Source organism: Gorilla gorilla, chromosome 4 (assembly GCF_029281585.2).
Source record: "Gorilla gorilla gorilla isolate KB3781 chromosome 4, NHGRI_mGorGor1-v2.1_pri, whole genome shotgun sequence".
Taxonomy (NCBI): Eukaryota; Metazoa; Chordata; class Mammalia; order Primates; family Hominidae; genus Gorilla; species Gorilla gorilla.
In genome coordinates, this window is record NC_073228.2 from 29,040,669 (window position 1) to 29,063,300 (window position 22,632).

Consider the following 22,632-nt stretch of genomic DNA (forward strand, 5'->3'; position numbering starts at 1 on the left):
TATTTCATCACACTTTTCTCAGTAAATAATTTTTTAAGTAAGTAAGGATATGAAATGTTTGAGTGCCATCATTAACAAAACTGATCCACACTGAATCCAATAACTGTGACATTCACATTATTTTCAGGTACATTCAGAACATTCACCAAAACTGACTATATGATTAACTGTAAAGCAAATCTCAATAAATATCAAAAGAATAAAATTATACAGAATAGATTTTCTGATAATAGTATAATTAAGCTAAAATTCAATAAGAAGAAGCATGACGTAGTAAAAAACACACACACACACACAAAACAACAAAAAAAACCATATTTGTCTCTGCTCATTTCCTGGCACACAGCTCTAAAACTTTTGAGTCTTCAGAGTGATAAAAGTGGTTTTCTATATGCTAACGAGACAAATGGTAGGTACCTGGGGGCTCCTGAATAGCCTCAGGACAGGGGCTGGTTGCCAGGGAGGCCTACCATGAGAGTCAGCCTTACCCTCTGATTTCTGGAGAGGAGAGATGGGCTGAAGGTTGAGTTCATCACCAATGACCAATGAATTAATCATATGTGCATAATGGAGCCTCCATAAAAACCCAAAAGGATGGGGTTCGATGGGATTCTGGGTTGATGAGCACATGGAAGATGTTGAGAAGGTGGCATACCCAAAAAGGGCATGGAAGCCCAGGGCCCTTTCCCCCATACCTTGCCCTACCCACATCTTCCATCTCACTGTTCCTGAACTGTATTCTTTAATAGGCCAATAATCTTGTAAAGAAACTGTTTTCATGAGTTGTGTGCACCATTCTAACAAATGATAGAACCTGAGAAAGGGGTCATGGGAACCTCTGATTTGTAGCCAAGTCGGACAGAGGTTGTGGGTAACCTGGGGATCCACCACACGCAATTGGTGTCTGAAGTGGAAAGCAGTCTTGTAGGACTGAGACCATAACCCACAGGGTCTGTGCTAACTCAGGGTAGACAGTGTCAGAATTGAATTGAATTGTAGGACATACAGTTGGTGTCTACCAGAGAACTGAATTGAATCACTGTAGGAAAAAAAAAAACCCACATATTTGGTGGCCAGAAATGTTGGTGTGAGCAGTGGAGGAAAAAACGGTTTTCCTTTTGTTAATGTAGGGGAGTTTGTTCTTACAATAAGATAAACAAAAAATCAGCAACAGTTTGGAAATTGGTAAATACACTTCCAAATACTTATGGGTCAAGAAGAAATCACAATTGGAATTACAGAAACATTTTGAAATCAATGACAATAAATACAGTACCAATATAAATTTATAAACTGCAGAAAAATAAGTTGAAAAGATTATGAAGAATACAAAAGTCTACCACTCATTAATTAAAAACTAACATTCTAATACATTTCTTTTCAATATTTTTTACCAAGAAAGTATATATAGTTTTACCTCAAAAGCCTAAGACTTAACCCCTTGTTCTAAAAAAGAAAACCCATAAACTTTATTTTAATGGCTATAAAAAAATTCAACTTATATTTCACTTTCTGTATAAATCTTTGAGGACAGTTATTTTTATAATTTCCTTCCCCAAAGAGTGCCTAGGATTGCAATAATTTCATGTGTTAATTCAAAAACATAAACTTAGGTCTAGAAGGTTTTTAATAAGCAAATGCACAGAAACATTACTCTCTAACATATTAGAAATAAATATTTGTCTTCACAAGGTTTTCCTTTCTTTCGACTATTCCTGATAAGCATTCAAGTGTTCCTACCTCTTAATAAAGAGTATGAAAGCCCAAAGAAATGTAAACTTTCTTTTAAGTTCTAAGTTAAGCATTAATAAAGTGTTACAGCATTAATTCAGGACCCTAAAAGAACTTGTATTTGTAAAATATCGCGCACAATAAATGTAGCATAGTCACTTACCACTTGACCTGTTTTTACGACTTGATTTCCCACCAGTAAGCAGCATCTTGAGACTATTCCGAAACATGGTTATACTCTTCTACTGCAAAACTGTAAAGGAAAATATAGGAAAATGTGTTTAAGAAAACTTTATTTTCATAGCATAAGAGGGTGACTATAGTCAATAACTGTACATGTTTTAATAACTTAAAGGGTACAACTGGACTGTTTGCCACTCAATAAATAAATGATTGAGAGGACAGGTACCCCATTCTTCATAATGTGCTTATTTAACATTGCATGCCTGTATCAAAACATCTCATGTACCCCAAATATATACACCTACTATGTACCCACAAAAAGTAAAAACAAATAAAAATTTAAAAAGAAAAAAGAAAACCTGTCTATTCAAAATACTAAGAATTTAAAATTAATTATAAAGAATTAACTATGTTTATCCCCATAAATATATACAACTATTATTTACCCATAATTAAAAATGAAAATTAAAAAGTAATAAAAGTGCTAAACCAGAAAAAGATAATTAACTATGTTTAAATATATAGTACAAAACTGTAACTATATGATAAAAAAGACTATTAAACATTTAAATAATTCCTTAAAAGAATACAATACTTTTGACTACCCTAAGAAATAAAGGTAGATATCACTGAGGATGCACAGCAATAGAAAACATAATTAGGTAGCTATAAATACTGTCTACCTTTCACTTGACTCTCCATTCTTGGACAATTTTCCTACCTGACGCACAAACACACACCGCCCCCTCACCCCCCACCACCACACACTCATTCTAGAAACTTACAGCACCTGCAGAATTTCCACTGGTCAAGCCAGAATTCCATCTCACAAGACTACGGCTATGCATGAATCCGTGCTTATTCCATGTCCCACTCCTACCAAAGGAAAACTCTCTGACTGCTTTGGATTACATCCTCTCTCACCTTCTCAAGAATTTTATTTTAAAAAATCATCTTCCTTTTCTCTCAAACAGCTTTAATTCTTTTTCTCTCTCCTGAATCATTCCAATCATAACATAAACATATTTTAGTCTATCTTGTTCAAAAAGAAAGTCCCACTCTTTACTCCACCACAATTCAATGACTGCTCTTATATCCTCACTCTTCTCAACAGCAAAATTTCCCAAAAGTGTTGTAAGTACTTGGTGTGTCCAGCAAATTAAATAGAGCAAACATGAAGTGGGACACAGGTCAACAGAAAATATCCAAACCAAAGCATAGAGAGATAAAGACAAAAAATTATAGAAAAGAGTACTAGATGCATATGGAACCACTGAAAAGTTCTAACATATGTATAACTGAAATTTCATAAGAGCATGAAAATTGGGAAGAAGCAATATATGAAGTGTGAGCAACCAAGAATTGTCTAACATTAATTAAAGACATGAAGCCACATCTGAAAGAAGCTTGTCAAACTCAAGCAGAATAACTACAAAGAAAAACACTAAGCAAATCATAGCCAAACTGCTAAAAACTAAAGACAATCTTTTAAACAGCCAGACCCCCCAAAAAACACATTTAAAGTAGTAAGAATCAACAAACTGAAAGATACTTTCAACAGTAATGATGAATAGCAAAAAATAATGACTTAAAAATTCTGAAAAAAAAAAAAAACTGGCGCCAATCAAGCAATTTAGTCTCAGTTTAAAAATATCTTTGCAAAATGAAAATCAAAAGAAAAAACAAATAATTTATTACTAAAAGGGAGTTCTTCCACCAGAAGAAAAATGATACTAGAAAAAAGCATATACATGCAAAAAGGAAGAGCCATAGAAAGGGTAAATATGTTCTTAAGTATTAATAAATAATGACTATAAAAATAACAATGATAGGCTGTTCTTTAAAATATATAGATTTAAAATGCATGACGACAATAAAAAAGGAAGGAGTAGGGTAATGGAATTGAAGTTTCTAAGATATCTGTATTACCCAAGAAGAGAAGTAATAATTCATGTTAGACTTCAATAACTCAAAAACACATGTAGTAATCTCTAGGATATTCATTAAAAGCAAACTGAGGAGATAAAACGAATAAGTAAAAACATTTGACTAAACCAAAGAAAGTAAGACGTAAGAGAAAAAGTAGCATAGATCTGTGGATAAATGTAAGACAAATAGTAAGGTTTATAATTTAAACTCAAATTATATCCATTACTATGTTCAACACTCTAGTAGAAGACTATAAACATAGATGAACTGAATGCAAGATGACAGGAAAAGATATACCATTCAAACACCAACAAAAAGAAAGGTGGCATCACTATGCCAATATCAGGCAAAGTAGACTTAAGGCAATATGCATTACTAAAGAAAGGCACTTCTTAATAATTAAAAAGTCCTATCAACAAGAAGATAGCATAACTCTTTTGTCTATATTGAGACAGGGTCTCATGCTGTCACCCAGGCTGGAGAACAGTGGTGTGATTATAGCTCACTGCAACCTCAAATTCCTGGGCTCAAGTGATCCTCCCACCCCAGCCACCCAAGTAGCTAGAACTACAGGTGTGAGCTCCCACACACCACTAATTTTTCTCATTTTTTTTTTTTAAAGATGGGGTCTTACTATGTTTCCCAGGCCAGTCTCCAACTCCTGGGCTCAAGCAATCCTCCCACCTTGGCCTCCCAAAGTGCTGAGAATACAGGCGTGAGCCATCTCATCTAGCCAAGATATCATAATTCTAAATCAATGGACCCAATAAGAAAGCCTGAAAACATTTAAAACAAAAAGTATACAAAACTAAAAGGTGACAGACAAATCCACAGTTACATGGGAGACCAACACACCTTTGTCAATAGCTACAAGATCAAGAAGGTTTAAAAAAAAACTATGATATGTTTGAACTACACAATTAAATAACTAGACTTGAATATATATAAGCAAATTTCTCTTCCAAATAAAAACAAACTATAACACAAAACACATACCAAAACGGACCATATGTTAGGTCATAAAGTATCAGTAAATTTTGAAATCTTTCAGAGTATATTCCCTAACCACAAAGCAATTAAGCTAGAAGTAAATATTTTTTTAATCTAGAAAATCTCCTATTGCTTAAAAATTAAGTGATATACTTCTAAATACCCATAAGTTGAACAAAGTAAATAAATCACAACAGGTATTTTTAAATATTTGTAATGAATGATAATAACAATGACTTATGGGAACTCACAGGATAAAACTAAAGCAATGATTTTAAAGGAATTTATACCTTAAATGTATGTATTAGAAGTGAAGGATGAAAATCAGTATCTAAGCTTCTATTTCAAAAAGTTCAAAAGCAAGCAGCAAATAAAAACTCAAAGAAAGTAGAAGGAAGGAAAAGAGTAAAAAGAAAAAAATGAATGAAATAGAAAACAAATGCAAAACAGATAAAATCAGCAAAGCCACACATCAGATTTATGAAAAGTATTAAATCTGCTAAACCAAGGCTGATTGAGGAAAGAAAAAAGAAATCACCAACATCAGAAATGAAATAGAGGACATCATTTCAGATCCTTAATTTAAAAAAATAAGATATTGTGAACAACTTTATACCAAATTTAACATTTAATATAAAATGTATAAATTCTTTGAAAAATATAACTTGTCAAAATTAACAAAATGTTGAGCAAAAAATATAAAATAGCCCTATCTCTATTAAAGAAATTGAATTTATCAAAACTCTTCACACACACACACACACACACACACACACACACACACACACACACACACACAAACTATACAGCCAAGTGGTTTCACTAGTGAATTCTATCAAACTTTTAAGGCACAAATAACACCAATTTTATAAAAATTATTTAAGAAAATAAAAGAAAAAGGAAATACTTCCCAACACATTTTATGAGTATTGCATGATATTAATCCCAAAACCTTACAGATATTATAAGAAAAGAGAAGTGCAGACCAACATACCCCATGAACATAGACACAGAAATATCCTTAACAAAAGACACTGAAAACTCTACAATGTTGCTTAACAGTAACAAAAAGAAATCATTAAAGACAACCTAAGTAAGTGGAGATATGCCATGTTCATGGATTGAAAAGTTGAATACTTACTGTTAAAATGTCACTTCTCTCCAAATTGTTCTAAAGAGATAACAGTCTCAAATTCCAGCAGGCTTTTTTTTTGTTGTTATTTTTTAGAAATTGCAAAGCTGATTCTAAAGCACACATGATAATGCAAGGAAATGAAAACACCAAAGCAATGTTGAAAACCAACAAAAAGGCTTGGGCATTTATACCACCTGAATTCAAAATTTACTCTACAGCTCTTTCTTGTTGATGAGAATATGGTATCAACAGAAGTACTAACAAGTAGATCAACAGAATAGAACAGACAGTCCAGAAAAAGACCTACACTACATAGCCATTTGTTTCTGACCAAGTCATTAATAGGTAAAGGAAAGTCTTTTCAACAAATCGTGGTGAAACAAAGAGATTATGTATTTTTTTAAAAAAATGACCTATATATCATTCTATTAAAATTAATTCAAAATAAACATCACATAAAAGCTAAAATTATGAAGATTTTTTTTTAAAAAATTCAGAGCAGTGTGAAGACGGAGGCAACAACAACCTCCAGATCAACCAAAGCCCATGAGTCACTGCATCCCTGTGATCAGTGCCCACATCCCACCACTGATGCCACCATGCCCACGAGAAAGATTGAAGGGGATAGATACTAAACCAGATAAAGCCAATGTGAAGGATAAACCACAGAGAAAATCCACAAGGTTGTCTGCTAAACCTGCTCCTCTAAAACCAGAGCCAAAGCCAAAAAAGGCCCCTGGTAAAGAAGGGAAAGAAGGTACCCAAAGGGGGTAAGGGGAATAACCTTGCAGAAAATGGAAATGCCAAAACAGAGCAGGCACTGAAAGCTGAAGGTGCCGGAGATACCAAGTGAAGTGTGTGCATTTTTGACAACTGTGGACCTCTGGTGACTGTATGGTTTGAAATACTATTTTTTATCAAGTTTTATATAAATGCAGAATTTTGTTTTCCTTATTTTTTTTTTAAGCTATGCTGTTAGCACACAGAACACTTCATTGTTGCTTTTTGGGGAAGAGGCATATATCACTACTAGAATGTATCCAAAGCTGGATTGATGTAAGGAAAACACCTTTTCCCTTCTAGTTTTAAGAAACTTCCTCTTGGCTCCCAGGAGGAAGGATTTCCTGACTTTGACACACATAGCCACCTTGGCACAAATGCCACGTGGTATGAAAAAACAAATTCATTCTTATGTCCTCTTCTCCCTTTCCACCTTCAGCACAGACTTAACTCCTTAGGCCCAAACACCTGTTGGGACCTGAGCCCCAGTAATTGGTTACCAGTGTGTCAGGCAATCTGAACCTTCCAGTGATGCCACTGAGATGGCGCCCCTCAAAAGAGCAGCAGTTGAGGATCTTCAGATAAATTTTGCCATTTTCATTTCGCTACCTGAAAGTCAGGGCTGGCTCATGAAAAGTTGTTAAACAACAGCTAAATGTGAAATGTCAACCCTCCCTCTAAACTTTCCCTGTTCTGAGCATCAAATGAAGACTTCATGGGTTTTATAGTGGCTTTCTGATTTTTGGTGGTCCATCAAAGAAGGAGTCTGAAAGTTGTTGTATACTGTTAATGATTGTCTGCCCATGTCCTGCCTGAAATACCATGACTGTTTCTGGGAAGTATCTTCAAGAAAGCAGAGTACAGTTTGAAAAAAAACAAACAAATTAAAAAACAGACTGTCTCACTATTTACAGGTAGACAAAGGATTCTTAGGAACATAGAAAGCAACAGCCACTTAAAAAAACATATATTTGGAGGTTATTAAAAATTTAAAAACATCTGCTAAGATAACATTAAAGAAAACAGGCAAGCCACAAACTGGGAAAAATTATTCACAAAACATATATAACACAGGACTTACATCCAAGATACAGTAGTCCCCCTTAATCTGCAGTTTTGCTTTCCATGGTTTCGGTTACCTGCAGTCTAAAAATATTACATGGAAAACTGCAGAAATAATTCATGTTTTAAATTACACACCATTCTAAGTAGCCTGATGAAATCTCACACCATCCTGCTCCATCCTGCCTGGGAGGTAAAACATCCCTTTGTCTAGTTTATCCATGCTGTATATGCCACCTGCCCATTGGTCAATTAGCTGCCACCCTGGTTATCAGATCAGTTACTGCATATAGCGTGTACAGGATTTGGTACTGTCATTCCAGGCATCCTGGGGGGTGCGTCTTGGAATGTGGATACGGAGGGACTACTGTATATAAAGAACACCTACAACTCAGTAATAAAGAGACAATCGATTTTCAAATGGGTAAAAGATTTGAACAGGTAGTTTTAAAAAGTAGATATATAAATGACCCACACCCAAATTATAAGGGCTCAACATTATATGTCATTGCAGAAATACAAATTATAATTAGCTATCCACTACACTCCCACCAGAAGAGCTAACTTTAAAAAGTTTGACAATATCAAATATTGATCACAATGAAGAGTAATTTAAATTCCAACACACTATTTTAGGAGTATAAAATGGTACAATGGCTTTGGAGAAAAATATAGCTGTTTATTATGAAACTTACTGTACACCTAATGCATGACTCCACCTCTACTATTTACCCAAGAGAAATTAAAACATATATGCATAATGAAAAGACTAGTACAACAATTTTCATAACAGATTTATAATACCCTATACCTAGACTAGGTGTCCATCAACAGACGAATAATAAACTATGGGATATTCACAAAGAGGAATATTACTCAGCAAGAAAAAGGAATGAACTACTCATATAGTCAACACAGATAAATCACAACATATAATATGCCAAGTGAAAGAACCTTTACATAGAAGCATATGCATTGCATTATTACATTTATACCAACTTCAAGAATAATCTATGCCAAAAAAATCGGAATAATGGTTGTCTCTTGGGGGTAGGTATGGAGATTAACTTAGAAATGGCACGAGGAACCTTTCTAGGATGACGGTAATATTCTATATGTTTTGAAGATGATTACTTTTTTCGAATGAAAAATGTAAACAAATGCTAAAATCCACTTAATAATATTCATGCTTAAATAGGAGAAAGCATATAGATGTCTGCAGATTATTACTTTGAAATGCATCAAAAAATAAGGTGGATTGATGGACTGATGGAGGCATAGAGAGGCAGATATGTGATGAATTATAACAAAATAAAATGTTAACAGTAAACTGTAAGTAGTGGATATACATGCAATAACTAAAACTATTTAAAATGTAAATAATTGAGCTGTTAATGGCTTGGAGATGCTCCCCCACTTCTCCAGAGAACTGCCTTTGGCTAACTGGCACCATCTTGCCCAGAAAGTTTCATGCCTTACTACTTCTACCCTAGAGAGGTTCTCAGTCAATGACTAATTATTAATCATTGAGATACAAAAGACCAGCTTCCTTAATTCCAGGGGAGGGCAACTCTGTGGTATGATTTATGCTCCAAAACCGTCACCCATAACTTCTTATGTGTTTTTCCCCAAACACTTACCTCCAAAAGACATCTTATATACCTGTTTGTCTTATCAGTTTCCCTACTAGAATATAAGCTCCAGGAGGGAAGAGAAGATGCCTGTTTAATTCATTGCTACAGCCCTGTAAATGTAAAATAATACTTGATACACAGGAGGTGCTAAATATTTGCTGAATTTATCAATTACATATATTTTGTTTGTATACCACTGTCCATATCAAATCCCTTATAAAGAAATCTGGTCTTGACCAGGCGCGGTGGCTTATACCTGTAATCTCAACACTTTGGGAGGTAGAGGCGGGCAGATCACTAGAGGTCAGCAGTTCAAGACCAGCCTGGCCAGTGTGGTGAAACCCTGTCTCTACTAAAAAATACAAAAAAGTTAGCCGGGCATGCTGGCATGCACCTGTAGTCCCAGCTACTTGGGAGTCTGAAGCAGGAGAATCGCTTGAACCCAGATGGCAAAGGGTGCAGCGAGCTGAGATCGTGCCACAGGACTCCAGCCTGGGCAACAGAGGGAGACTCCATCTCGGAAAAAAAAAAAAAGAAAGAAAGAAAGAAAAAGAAAAAAAAAGAAAAGAAAAACGAAAAGGAAACCTGGTCTTATTAATCTTTTTAACCACAACACCTAGTTCATGGTAGACTCTCAACATTTCTTGAATGAGTAAATAAACTGAGCAAAGACACAATTCATCAGATTTACTGACTTAGTAAAGAAGGGGCATAATAAAAGTAAGTTTCATTGAGCGAGAAATGATTTTAAATCAACCAGAACAATGAGGACTACCTAGAGTGAATGTGTACCAGGCAATCAAGAAAAGGCATGAAAATTGTAGGAATAGTTCAAAATTTTATCTGAGGGAAAACCAAGAATATTCTAGGCTTACTTAGAACTTCTAACTCAAACTCTGATTATTTACACATAGTTGTTCAAAGTTTTGAAAGGAAAAAAATGAGCGCAGATTATCATTATCATAAAAACAGCAACTTATTACTTAAAATTTACTAAGAGTCAAAAAAAGACCAGGAGGACATACTTAAGTTGATTTAGGTAAAATATTTTGGTGGGTGGCATAAATTATAGTGATGGCTACTTTTTGAAGATATAGAGGGTTTTTTCTTTTGCTAGTTCTAAAACATTTTTTAATTACTTCAATATATAGAAAAGTAAAACATAAAGCTACTCATCTCATAGTTACATTTTGATTAAATGATTTTCCTCAAGTTAACATACCAATAGAAAACTGATCATAATAAAATATTAATATAGAAACTCCACAAATTGAAGCTAAGTGGGAGAAGGCAGTTTGGTCTAATTGACACTAATGTAAATCTAAATTTTACCCTACTTTTCCAAATTTTGTATCCAAATTTTAAAATGTTCACTCTCTCAGGAGGAATCATCAGATACATTCCTGGCAAGTGAAATATCTGGACAGGACAATAACAAGCCATTCACAGGCCCCCAATCATTTCTAATTTTCTTACACTTAGCTGATTTGAACATTATGTTATCTACATGGTCCCTAAGCTTTTATGTTTGTGACACTCATTCTAAACCATTCAGGAGAAGTAATGACTTCTTAATGGTCCACCAAGGCCGGAGACTCAACAACCTATTTCAATGTCTTCTTCTGCTATATTATTAACAGGCAATCAATTTTCATTTTCAATGTTCATCCCTCCTGTATATTTAAAGCCCTTTTCTTATCCTGTTGTTTAAAAAAAGTAAAACATCCCATGCATAAAAATGTTTATGTAATTAATAATGTAATCAAATTAACTATTAAGTACTTCTGTACTATTTTGATGATCATGACATCCTGTTAATATTTCCATTCTAATGCCAGCTTTTTATTTTAACTTATTATTGTAGATTCAAGGGGACAGGGGCAGATTTGTTTTCTTGGTAAAATGCGTGTGACAGGGTTTGGCGTACAGATTTTGTCACTCAGGTAATAAACACAGTATCTAATAGGTAATTTTTTGATCCTCACCTTCCACACCCCTCCATCCTCAAGTAGGCTCTGGTGTGTGTTCTTCCTTTCTTTGTGTCCATGCGTGCTCAGTGTTTAGCTCCCACTTGTGAGAACATAAAGTAATTGTTTTCTGTTCCTGCATTAGTGTGCTTAGGATAATGGCCTCCAGCTCCTCTGTCCATGTTGCTGCAAAGGACATGATCTCATTCTTTTATGCCTGCATAGTATTACATGGTGCATATATACATTTTCTTTATCCAGTCTACCGCTGATGAGCATTTAGGTTGATTCCATGATGTTGCTATTGTGAACAGAGCTATGATGAACATCCAAGCACATGTGTTTTTGGTAGAACAATTTACATTGCTTTGGCCATATACCAGGGATGTCCAATCTTTTGGCTTTCCCGGGCCACAGTGGAAGAGGAATTATCTTAGGCCACACATAAAACACATTGATGCTAATAATAGTTGATTAGCTAAAAAAAAAGTTACAAAAAAAATCTCATAATGTTTTAAGAAAGCTTACAAATTTGTGTTGGTTATCTAAGTCTCTAATAATTTGTTTTATGAATTTGGGTGCCCCTGTGTTGGGTGCACATACGTTTAAAATAGTTAGGTCTTCCTGTTGAACTGAATCCTTTGCCATTATGTAATGCCTTTTTGTCTCTTTTGACCATTGTTGGTTTAAAGTCTGTGTATTAGGCTGTTCTTGCACTACTATAAATACCTGAGTCTAGGTAATTTATAAGAAAAGAGGTTTAATTGGCTTGCAGTTCTACAGGCTGTACAGGAAGCACAGCTCCACCACCTGCTTCTGGGGAAGCCTCAGGAAGCTTTTACTCATGGCAGGTGAAGCAGGAGCAGCCACATGAAGTGGCCAGAGCAGGAGTGAGAGACAGTGTGTGTTGGGGGGAGGTGCCACATACTTTCAAATGACCAGATCTCTCAAGAGCTGACTCACTACTGTAAAGGTAGCACCAAGACATGAGGGATCTGCTCCCATGACCCAAACACCTCCCACAAGGCCCTGCCGCACCTCCAGCATTGGGGATTACCATTTAACATGAAATTTGGGCAGGGGCAAATATTCAAACTATATCAGTCTGCTTTGTCTGAAATTAGAATAGGAATCCCTGCTTTTTTCTGTTTTCAATTTGCTTGATGGATTTTTCTCCATCCCTTTACTTTGACTCTATGTGTGTTGATACTGATATACGTGGATTTGATCCTGTCATCATGCTATTAGCTGGTTATGATGCAGACTTGACTGTATAGCTGCTTTACAGTGTCAACTGTCTATGTACTTAAGTGTGTTTTTTGTGGTGGCCAGTAATGGTCTTTCTTTTCCATATTTAGCACTCCCTTGAGGATCTCTTGTAAGGCAGGTCTGATGGTAATGAATTCCCTTGGCAATTGCTTATCTGCAAAGGATCTTATTTCTCCTTCACTTATGAAGCTTAGTTTGGCTACACAGGAAATTTTTGGTTAGAGTTTCTTTTCTTTAAGAATGCTGAATATAGGCCCTCAATCTGTTCTTGCTTGTAGAATTTCTGCTGAAAGGTCTGCTGTTAACCAGGGTTCCCTTTTTAAGTGACCCACCCCTTCTTTCTAGCTGCCTTTAACATTTTTTTCTTTCAGTTCAACCTTGGAGGATCTGATGATTATGTGTCTTGGGGCTATTCACCTCACATGGATTTTCTGCATTTCCTGATTTGAATGTTGCCCTCTCTAGTGAGGTCGGGCGAATTTTCATGGATGACATTCTCAAATATGTTGTCCAAGTTGCTTGCTTTCTCTCCCTCTTTTTCAGGGATGCCAATGAGTCATAAATTTGATCTCTTTACACAACCTCATATTTCTTAGAGATTCTGTTCATTCTTCTTTATTGTTTTTTCTTTATTTTTGTCTGAGTTATTTCAGAGAACTGGTCTTCTAGCTCTGAGATTCGTTCCTCAGCTTGGTTGATTCTGCTGTTAATATTTGCAATTGTATTATGAAATTATTGAAGTGAGTTTTTCAGCTCTATGCAATCACTCTGGATCTTAAAATGGCCATTTCATCTTTCAGCTCCTGTTTCATTTTACAGTATTCCCTATATTCCTGGTATTGGGTTTTGACTTTCTCTTGAATCTCAATGATCTTCATTTCTAACCATGTTCTGAATTCTCTGTCATCTCAGCCTGTTTGCCAGCTTTTTAAAAAATATCTTTTTCTATATCTACTTCCTGCTTAAATGGTTTTATATTACTTTTATTCTCATTTTTGGTTTTGTGGTGGATTGGCTTATTCTTATTTTTGACCTGGTTTCCAGTCTGAGAAACAAGTTTCTTGACATTAGAACTATGCCAAATAAATAAATTATACCATTAAAATGCTTTAATAGTTTAAAGATTGAAGAAAATGTTTCAAATGGTAAGAAAATTAAAAATAATGTAAAGTAATATATTAAGATATTGTCTGAAAGTCTCTAATTATAAAAATATGACCACAAACTGATCCAAATGATGAACTAAATATTATCTTTCCAGTCCATCCATACAATCTCCTTTTATGATTTTCTCCACAATAATAATTTGGATATGACCTTCAGAGTCCTTTTGAATACAAATCTGTTCATATAATTATAAAAAGTAAGCTACATATATTTAAAGTAAATGCTATCCATTTTCTAGCATTTGTCAACATAGAGCTTCTCCTCTGAGAAATTTCTGCAGGAGAATACAACACACACACACTAATGCATTTAATAAACACTTCCAATAACTTTTTAAACATTACAGATAAGATGCAGGGTTAATAATGCACACCATGAAAATATTGGTGGTGCACAGCTGTAGTCCCAGCTACTCAGGAAGCTGAGAGGCAGGAGAACTGCTTGAGCCCACAAGTTCAAAGTTACAGTGAACTATGATCACACCACTGCACGCCAGCCTGGGTGGCAGAAAGAGAGTGAGACTCTGTCCTTTTTTTCTCTTAAAAAAAAAAAACAAACAAAAAAAGAGGCTGGGTGTGGTGGTTCACACCTGTAATCCCAGCACTTTGGGAGGCTATGGCGGGCAGATCACCCGAAGTCAGGAGTTTGAGACCAGCCTGGCCAACACGATGAAACCCCATCTATACTAAAAATACAAAAAAATTAGCCAGACGTGGTGGTGCGCACTTGTAATCGCAGCTACTTGGGAGGCTAAGGCAAGAGAATCACTTGAACCTGGGAGGCAGAGGTTGCAGTGAACCCAGATCACGCCACTGCACTCCAGCCTGGTCAACAAGAGCGGAACTCCATCTCAAAAAAAAAACAAAGAAAAAGAAAAGAAAATTTAGTGAATATCTGCTGAAAGCATGAGAGGCTCTAAAAAATACAATCACAAATAATCTCAAAAAAAATGAAGAGAGAAATAGAGAAGAATGGAAGAACTCAAAAGAGTATGTATTTAATCATACTGGGAGAAGTAAACAACCAATGACAAATGCAATAGTGTTCTTAAAAGAAAAACTTCAGCCAAATTAAATTTAAACGAGTTTAATTGAGCAATGAACGATTCACAAATCGGGCAGCTCCCAGAATCACACCAGATTCAGGGAGACTCCAAGGATGCTTCGTGGTCAGAACAAATTTATAGACAAAAAAAAAGGGAAGTGACGGACAGAAATCGACTGTGAGGTACAGAAACAGCTGCACTGGTTACAGGTTGGCATTTGCCTTATTTGAACACACAGCAGTCTATGAGTGGTTGAAACATGGCTGCTGGGATTTGCTAAGACTCAGCTATTGCTACAGGCGCGTACTCCTAAGTGAAGTTTTTAATCTTGTCTGCCTATTACGCTGGGTTACAGTTTGTCCACAAGGACTCAAATATAGAAGTACGGAGTCCTTCTCAGGCCATATTTAGTTTGCTTGAACAGTGTGAATGATGAGAATACTAGACAGAAACACAAATCTAGCATGAATTTGAGGCTTTTGGAAAACGTAAAAACTCTGTTTCAAAAAAAGTTATATACAGTAATAGGATCAAGCCAATACAAGAAAGACAAATCATTTGTCCACCATCTGGAAATTGCATGTTTTTTCCTCTGTGAAAGGCATGCTGAAGGACTAATAATTATCAAGAAAGGCCTTCTTTAAGTGTTGACTGAGATAAATTGCTAGATGCCTCAGATATATTCTAGGACATAACTTTGGAAGTTCTTATAATTACAGCAGTGCTATCACTGTTCATTGTGGTCTTGAACTCCTGGCTCAAAGGATCCTTCCATCTCAGCCTCGGAGTAGCTAGGACTACCGGCGCACACCACTATGCCCAGCTGATAATCTTTGATAATTTCCCTAAAAGCAAAATTTTGAACTGCACTGAAGAGCTTCAAATTATGCAATCTCCTTCAAGACTGGAGGGCAAAGGAAGGAAACGAGACAATTAATAAAGAAGTCTTGAGAAAGGGAAGTAACTGATGATGGGTTCCGGTCAGCCTTGTATGTAGTACAAGCACTGCTTCAATTATGAATCCTCATTTTTGCAATACTTATTATCAGGTCATGTACTGCTTTCTCTTTCTACCCCTTCAAAGCTCTTTCATACAACACCTAAACTTCCAGGGCCATCTGGTGGCCAATACTGGGAGCTAGCTGACCCAGTGTTTCTTTACCTCAACACCCTCCACCAACCTTGTTCCCCATTAGACTAAATTGCCTAACTTCTGAATTTCAACTAAGTCAAGTATTTTATAAAATATTTTATCAAATATTTCCAGATAGATTTACAACTGAGTTCTCAATCCACCCGATTCTGGATCCTTACATTATGAGCTAAGAATTAGTATGTCCCTTGTTCGTCCACTCCAAACCAACTACAACTGTCAACATTATCTAAGCCACTGCAGGCTGGCCTTCCCAGGAAACAATGTGAGCCAGCCAGACAAGATAACAGGATTTATAAAAGGTCTTGAAAAAAACGGCTTTATTATTCTACAATGCATGTAAACTGTAAAAGAAAGAAAAAAATCCAAAGAAAATGGAAATATGATGGATTTATCTAAAAGAATGATGTAATAATGAAATAAGTGATCACCGTTTCATCCTTCTTCAGTTTTCTTATTGCTTTGCCCAAAGTATTGCATCATCTTTCAAGAAGATATAAAAGAAATATGACACATCAGCTTTGTAGCCTTTGTTAAAGCTCTTCATTTAACACAGTTAACAATACAAGAATTTTCATTTTCTACCCAAAATGTCAAAGAGAAGAATATTTCCAGAGGAAGATGTATCACAATTATTTTATCAGAAGAAGAATGCAAAAAGACAGATGGCAGTACTCCAGACTCTATTGACAAAGGTGAAATTAATCATCTAAGGGAAATCTCAGACTATGAGTCTTCAGATGACCATACCCTAGATTAATTTTCTCAAACTCAAGAACTGGTAAGTGAATCCTAGGAATACAAGGTTGGTTCAGCATATGAAAATCAATGTAATATACCAAATTAGTAACACACAAAAACTTTAATAATTACCTCCATAGACACAGAAAAAGCATCTGACAAAAGGCAACACCCTTTCATGATTAAAAAAGAAATACTCAACATACTAGAAATAGAAAGAAACATCCTCAGTCTGATAAATGGCATCTATAAAAAGCCTGCGGCTAACATCATGCTTAATTCTGAAAAACTGAACACTTTCCTCCTAAGTTGGACAAGAAAATACCATCCATTTAACTAGCCTGGCAAGCATGGCAAAACCCCATCTCTACTAAAAATACAAAAAAAAAAAAAAATGAGCCAGGTGTGGTGGTGCATGCCTGTAATCCCAGATACTCAGGAGGGTGAGGCAGGAGAATCGCTTGAACCCAGGAACCCAGGAGGCAGAGGTTGCAGTGAGCTGAGAATGCGCCACTGCACTCCAGCCTGGGTGGCAGAGTGAGACTTTGTCTCAAAAAAAAAAAAAAAATTCTACTTACCACTTCTATACACCATTGTACTTGAAGTTCTATTCAGGGCAATTAGGCAGAAAAAGAAATAAAAGGCATCCAAATTGGAAAGGAAGAAATAATAATTCAGTCTCTACTCACAAATGACATGACCTCATATGTAGAAAATCCTAAAGAATACACCAAAAAACTATTAGAGCTAATAAATGAATTCAGAAAATTGGCAGGACACAAGATACACATTAAAAAATCAGTTGTATTTTTTTTTCTTTTGAGACAGGCTCTCACTCATCCAGGCTGCAGTGCGTGGCATGAGCATGGCTCACTGATGCCTTAAACTCCTGGGCTCAAATAATCCTCTTGCCTCAGCTTCCACAGCAGCTGGGACTACAGGCACATGCTAACACATCTAATTTTTTTTTATTTTTCTTCTGCAGAGACGGGGTCTTGCTATGTTGACCAGGCTGGTTTCAAACTCCTGGCCTCAAACAATCCTCCTGCCTCAGCCTCCCAAATTCCTGGGATTACAGGCATGAGCCACTATGTCTGGCCTGAAAAATTAGTTGTATTTCTTTAGACTATCAATGAACAATCCAAAAATGAAATTAAAAAATACATTTACAATAACATCAAAAAGAATAAAAAATTGTTATTAACAAAAGTATAAAACTTGTACACTGAAAATTATAAAACATCACTGAAAGAAATTAAGGAAGACCTAATTAAATGGAAAGACATCCATGTCCATGGATCGAAAGACTTAATGGTAAGATGGCAATAGTCTCCAAATTGATCTGTAGATTCAACAAAATACTTAACAAACTCGCAGCTACTTTCCTTTCAGAAATTGAGAAAGTGATTTAAAAACTAACGTGGAAACGGCAAGGGACCCAGAATAGCCAAAACTTAAAAAGCAAGAACAAAATCAAACCAAGTCAATAGAGGTTCCCCAAAGGTGACCACATCCTAACTTCTGGAATTTGTGAATGTTACCTTACATGGCAAAGGGACTCTGAAGATGTGATCAAGTTGAGGCCCTTAAAATAGGGAGATTTTCCTGAATTTTACCCAGGCAGACCCAATGTAGTCACAAATGTCATTAAAAAATGGAAAAGGGTAGTAGAAGCATCAGAAGAGGAGATGTGATGACCAAAGTAGACATCACAGCAATGTAGCCACAAGCCAAGTAACACAGATGGCCTCCAGAAGCTGGAAAAGGTAAAAAACAGATTCTCTCCCAGAGTCTCCAGACGGAACACAGGTATGCCAAAACATTAGTTTTTGCCCCATAAAAAACTCATTTCAAACTTCTGACTTCCAGAACTGTAAGAAGTATTAAAATAGTACATTTGTGTTGTTTTAAGCCACTAAATTTGTGGAAATTTGTTACAGCAGCAATAGGAAACAAATTATAATAGTAGCCAATATGTATAACATAGTTACATATGTCATATGTTACAGAAGCATATAACAACGTCTCAAGTGTCTATAAAAGCATGAAGAGTTGTCACACTATTAATGTGGTGGTCCAAATGCTATGTTGCTATTTAAGAATCATTTACTGTATTATATGTATCTTTTTATACGTAAGAGTAAAGTCCTCAGTTCTCAATAAAAACACCTGAATTTTTTATTTGGCACTAAAATGACTCTACACTTTTTCTTACAGTAAGTTATTCCATATCATTTAACAAATCAGTGAAACAAAAAATACTGGACTAATAGTATACTCATTATGACAAAAAGACACTTTATACATTGATCAAAAATTTATACCATGTCTGAAGCATTCAGAGGACAGCAGAATCTCACAACATATCACATAAGAACTATTACACTGGGATGGGCCATGGCTATGCAAGGGATACAGAAACATAAATCTTATACTCAATCTTGTCTATGCAACCCTAAAGGTTTCTAGTTAGATTGCTATAGGGAAAGATAAGCGCATACAGTCATCCTTGGGTATCTGCTGGGGATTCATTTTAAGACAGCCCCACACTTGCCCCATACACTCACCCTATGGATACCAAAATCTGCAGATGCTTAAGTCCATTATGTAAAATGATACAGTATTTGCATATAACCTATGCACATCCTCCTGTATACCTTAAATCATCTCTAGATTCTTATAACACCTAATAATGTAAATGCTATGTAAATACTTATCTATATTTGTATTATTTATCTACTTATTTTTAATATTTTTGATCCATGGTTGGCAGACACAGAACCCCACACACAAAGGGTCAAACCTGGCATGAAATAACACAAGAAAACGTGTGTAAAACTCCCCTCCACCACTCCACCCATCCAGACATTAAGAAGTGATTTCAATAAATGAGATGAAAATCAAGGCTTTAGGGTCCTAGTCAGTCTCCTCTGGTCTTTAATTCCTCTCTCTCTCAACTGGAATCCTGGATTCATCATTTCATTTGTTTTTGCTCCAGATTCTTATAACCATAATACAATGTATATGTTATGTAAATACTTATACTATATTTATTTGTATTATCTACTTAGTTTTTTTTTTTTTTGAGACGGAGTCTCGCTCTGTCACCCAGGCTGGAGTGCAGTGGCGTGATCTTGGCTCACTGCAAGCTCCGCCTCCCAGGTTCACGGCATTCTCCTGCCTCAGCCTCCTGAGAAGTTGGGACCTACGGGCCCCCGCCACCACACCCGGCTACTTTTTTTGTATTTTTAGTACAGACAGAGTTTCGTCATGTTAGCCATGATGGTCTCGATCTCCTGACCTCATGATCTGCCCGTCTTGGCCTCCCAAAGTGCTGGGATTATAGGCGTGAGCCACCGTGCCCAGCCTATCTACTTAGTTTTAATACTTTTGATCCATGGCTGGCAGACACAGAACCCACACACGCAGAGGGTCAAACTTGGCATGCAACAGCACAAGAAAACATGCACAAAACATGCATAAAATTCATCATTTCATTTGTTTTTTTAATATTATTTTGTATTTACTAATTTTTCCCACAAGAAAATGATCTGTCATTTCAATCACTCTCCCACCAAACCCCCAAACTCCCTTGCCCCTTTGCTCTCTGATTCCACATAAGATACAAATCAAAATTCAAGCTGATTCCAACTATACCAAGGCGGCTGAACACTGTTAAAGAAAGTCGTATTAGTTAGTGATATACCAAATATGTCAGAAATCTATGCTTGCAAATCTCAACTGACCCTTTTCACCTCTTAGCAATCTACTGCTTTTTTAGTCAGTTCCCTGTGAACATTCTCTGACCTCATTTCTTTGCATCACTCTCAACCCATATTTTCAGCTTCCATAACACAAAGAAAAATACATGCCATAAAAATTATCAGAAAGAACTCTGTCAACTACCCACCAACAAACCTACAGACCTAAGCCCATTAACACACACTCTCTCCTCCTATTAAAATAGACATATTCCTTTTTCTCTCTGAGGTCAAATTATCTACCTTTGCTCTGTATCCCACTCCCACTCATTCACCCAGGAACCTCTTATATTTTGACTTCTGTATTTTGAAACTCATCCTTTAATAGCTATTTGCATCAGCATTTCAAGATGCTCCCGTCTTTAAAAAATAAAAATCATGGCAGGGCACAGTGACTCGCACCTGTAATTCCAGCACTTTGGGGGGCCAAGGTGGGAAGATCACTCGAGCTAGGAGTTCAAGACCAGCCTGGGCAACATAGGGAGACCTGATCTCTACAGAAAATTTAAAAAAAAAAAAACATTAGCCAGCAATGATGGTACATGCCTGCAGTCCCAGTTACTTGGGAGGCTGAGGTGGGAGGATTGCTTATGCCTGAGGTCAAGGCTGCAGTGAGCTCTGTTCGTGTCACTGCACTCCAGCCTGGGTGACAGAATGAGACTCTCTCAATAATTAATTAATTCCTTTTTCAGTGTCCTCTCCTCCTAGTTCATCCATTGCCTTTGCTGTCATCTATCATCTGGATAACCAAATTTCACTCCAGGCCTCTCTTATGAACAACCCTCCTCTGGTATTTTCTAGCCCAGTAAATTAGTATCATCGCTAAGTTGCTCAACCATCCTTTATTAGTTTTTACTCACCAAACTTCTCTAACCAAAAAGCATGCCTTGGCCGGGTGCAGTGGCTCATGCCTGTAATCCCAGCACTTTGGGAGGCCGAGACAGGCGGATCACGAGGTCAGGAGTTCGAGAGCAGACCAGACTGACCAAGACAGTGAAACCCCATCTCTACTAAAAATACAAAAAAAAATTAGCCAGGTGTGGCGGTGCGCACCTGTAGTCCCAGCTACTCGGGAGGCTGAGGCAGAAGAATCACTTGAACCCAGGAGACGGAGGTTGCAGTGAGCCAAGATTGCGCCACTGCACTCCAGCCTGGGAAACAGAGCAAGACTCTGCCTCAAAAAAAAAAAAAAAAAAGGAAGGGGTTTTTGATTCTATGAGCTTTGCAGGAATGGCTTTTCTCTAGATAGCTGGATTAGCTCCATCAATGACCACGCCATTATCTAATAAAATATTTTAAAGTTATATTACAGAATTCTTTTGTCACCAGTTCAGTAAAAGGGCTAATGAAGAAGAATACATGGAACTACCACTACTACTTCCTGCATCATTCACCTTCCCTTGGTTTCTCCAAGCACATAATGAACAGGTTTAGCATGCCTGTGAAGTTAAAATTAAACTGTTATTTTAAAGGATTAAGTCCAGGCACTAAGCATTCTTATAAATAACATTAAGAAACAACCAAAACACACTAACACAGCAAAAAACTTATTTTAGAAACACATTAGTGAAAATTCTTCGCAAATTATATCTCTTGCACTCAGCGACACTTCTCTACTGCATGAATACAGATGGCAATGCCGCCTCAGATCTTTTTCTAATATTAATCTATAAATTTTAAAAACCAAATGTCTTCTGATCTTCTATCTGTTCACTGTTTACTGAGAACAAACTAAGTATAAGGCCCTCAGCAGGTACTGCAGATAATTTTTTAAAAGGTTAACAAGCAGTTCTGCCTAAAAGAAGCATCAGTCCATTAATGAGAATTAAAGAGAAGTGAGCTCAAGTAAAATTCAAACTAGAAGGTGCTAGGTATCACAAGAGAAAGATAAAGTGTAAAGGAAATTTATAAGAGAGAGGGGATTATTTAGAGGTTTAAGTAAACATATTCGTTAAGTACTTACTATATGCTTTTGCATAAGTAAAATAATTTTCACATCCCAGAAATAAAGTACAAGGGGAACTTTATACAAAATCTTTGGCTCCTTTTCTCCAACCTGAATGAAAGTAGAACACTAATCTTGCT

General features: G+C 36.2%; 1 protein-coding gene across 11 annotated transcripts in view; it reads right to left on the minus strand.

The window, feature by feature from the left end:
• Nucleotides 1-22,632, minus strand: part of TANC2 (tetratricopeptide repeat, ankyrin repeat and coiled-coil containing 2) — a 473,014-nt gene that overhangs the window by 416,744 nt on the left and 33,638 nt on the right. For all 11 annotated transcript variants that reach the window (XM_055386907.2, XM_055386906.2, XM_055386905.2 and 8 more), the window contains exon 2: nucleotides 1,895-1,984. In XM_055386907.2, coding sequence (XP_055242882.2) covers nucleotides 1,895-1,961 — 67 coding nt within the window. In that variant the 5' untranslated portion in view covers nucleotides 1,962-1,984. The remainder of the gene's footprint in view (nucleotides 1-1,894; nucleotides 1,985-22,632) is intronic.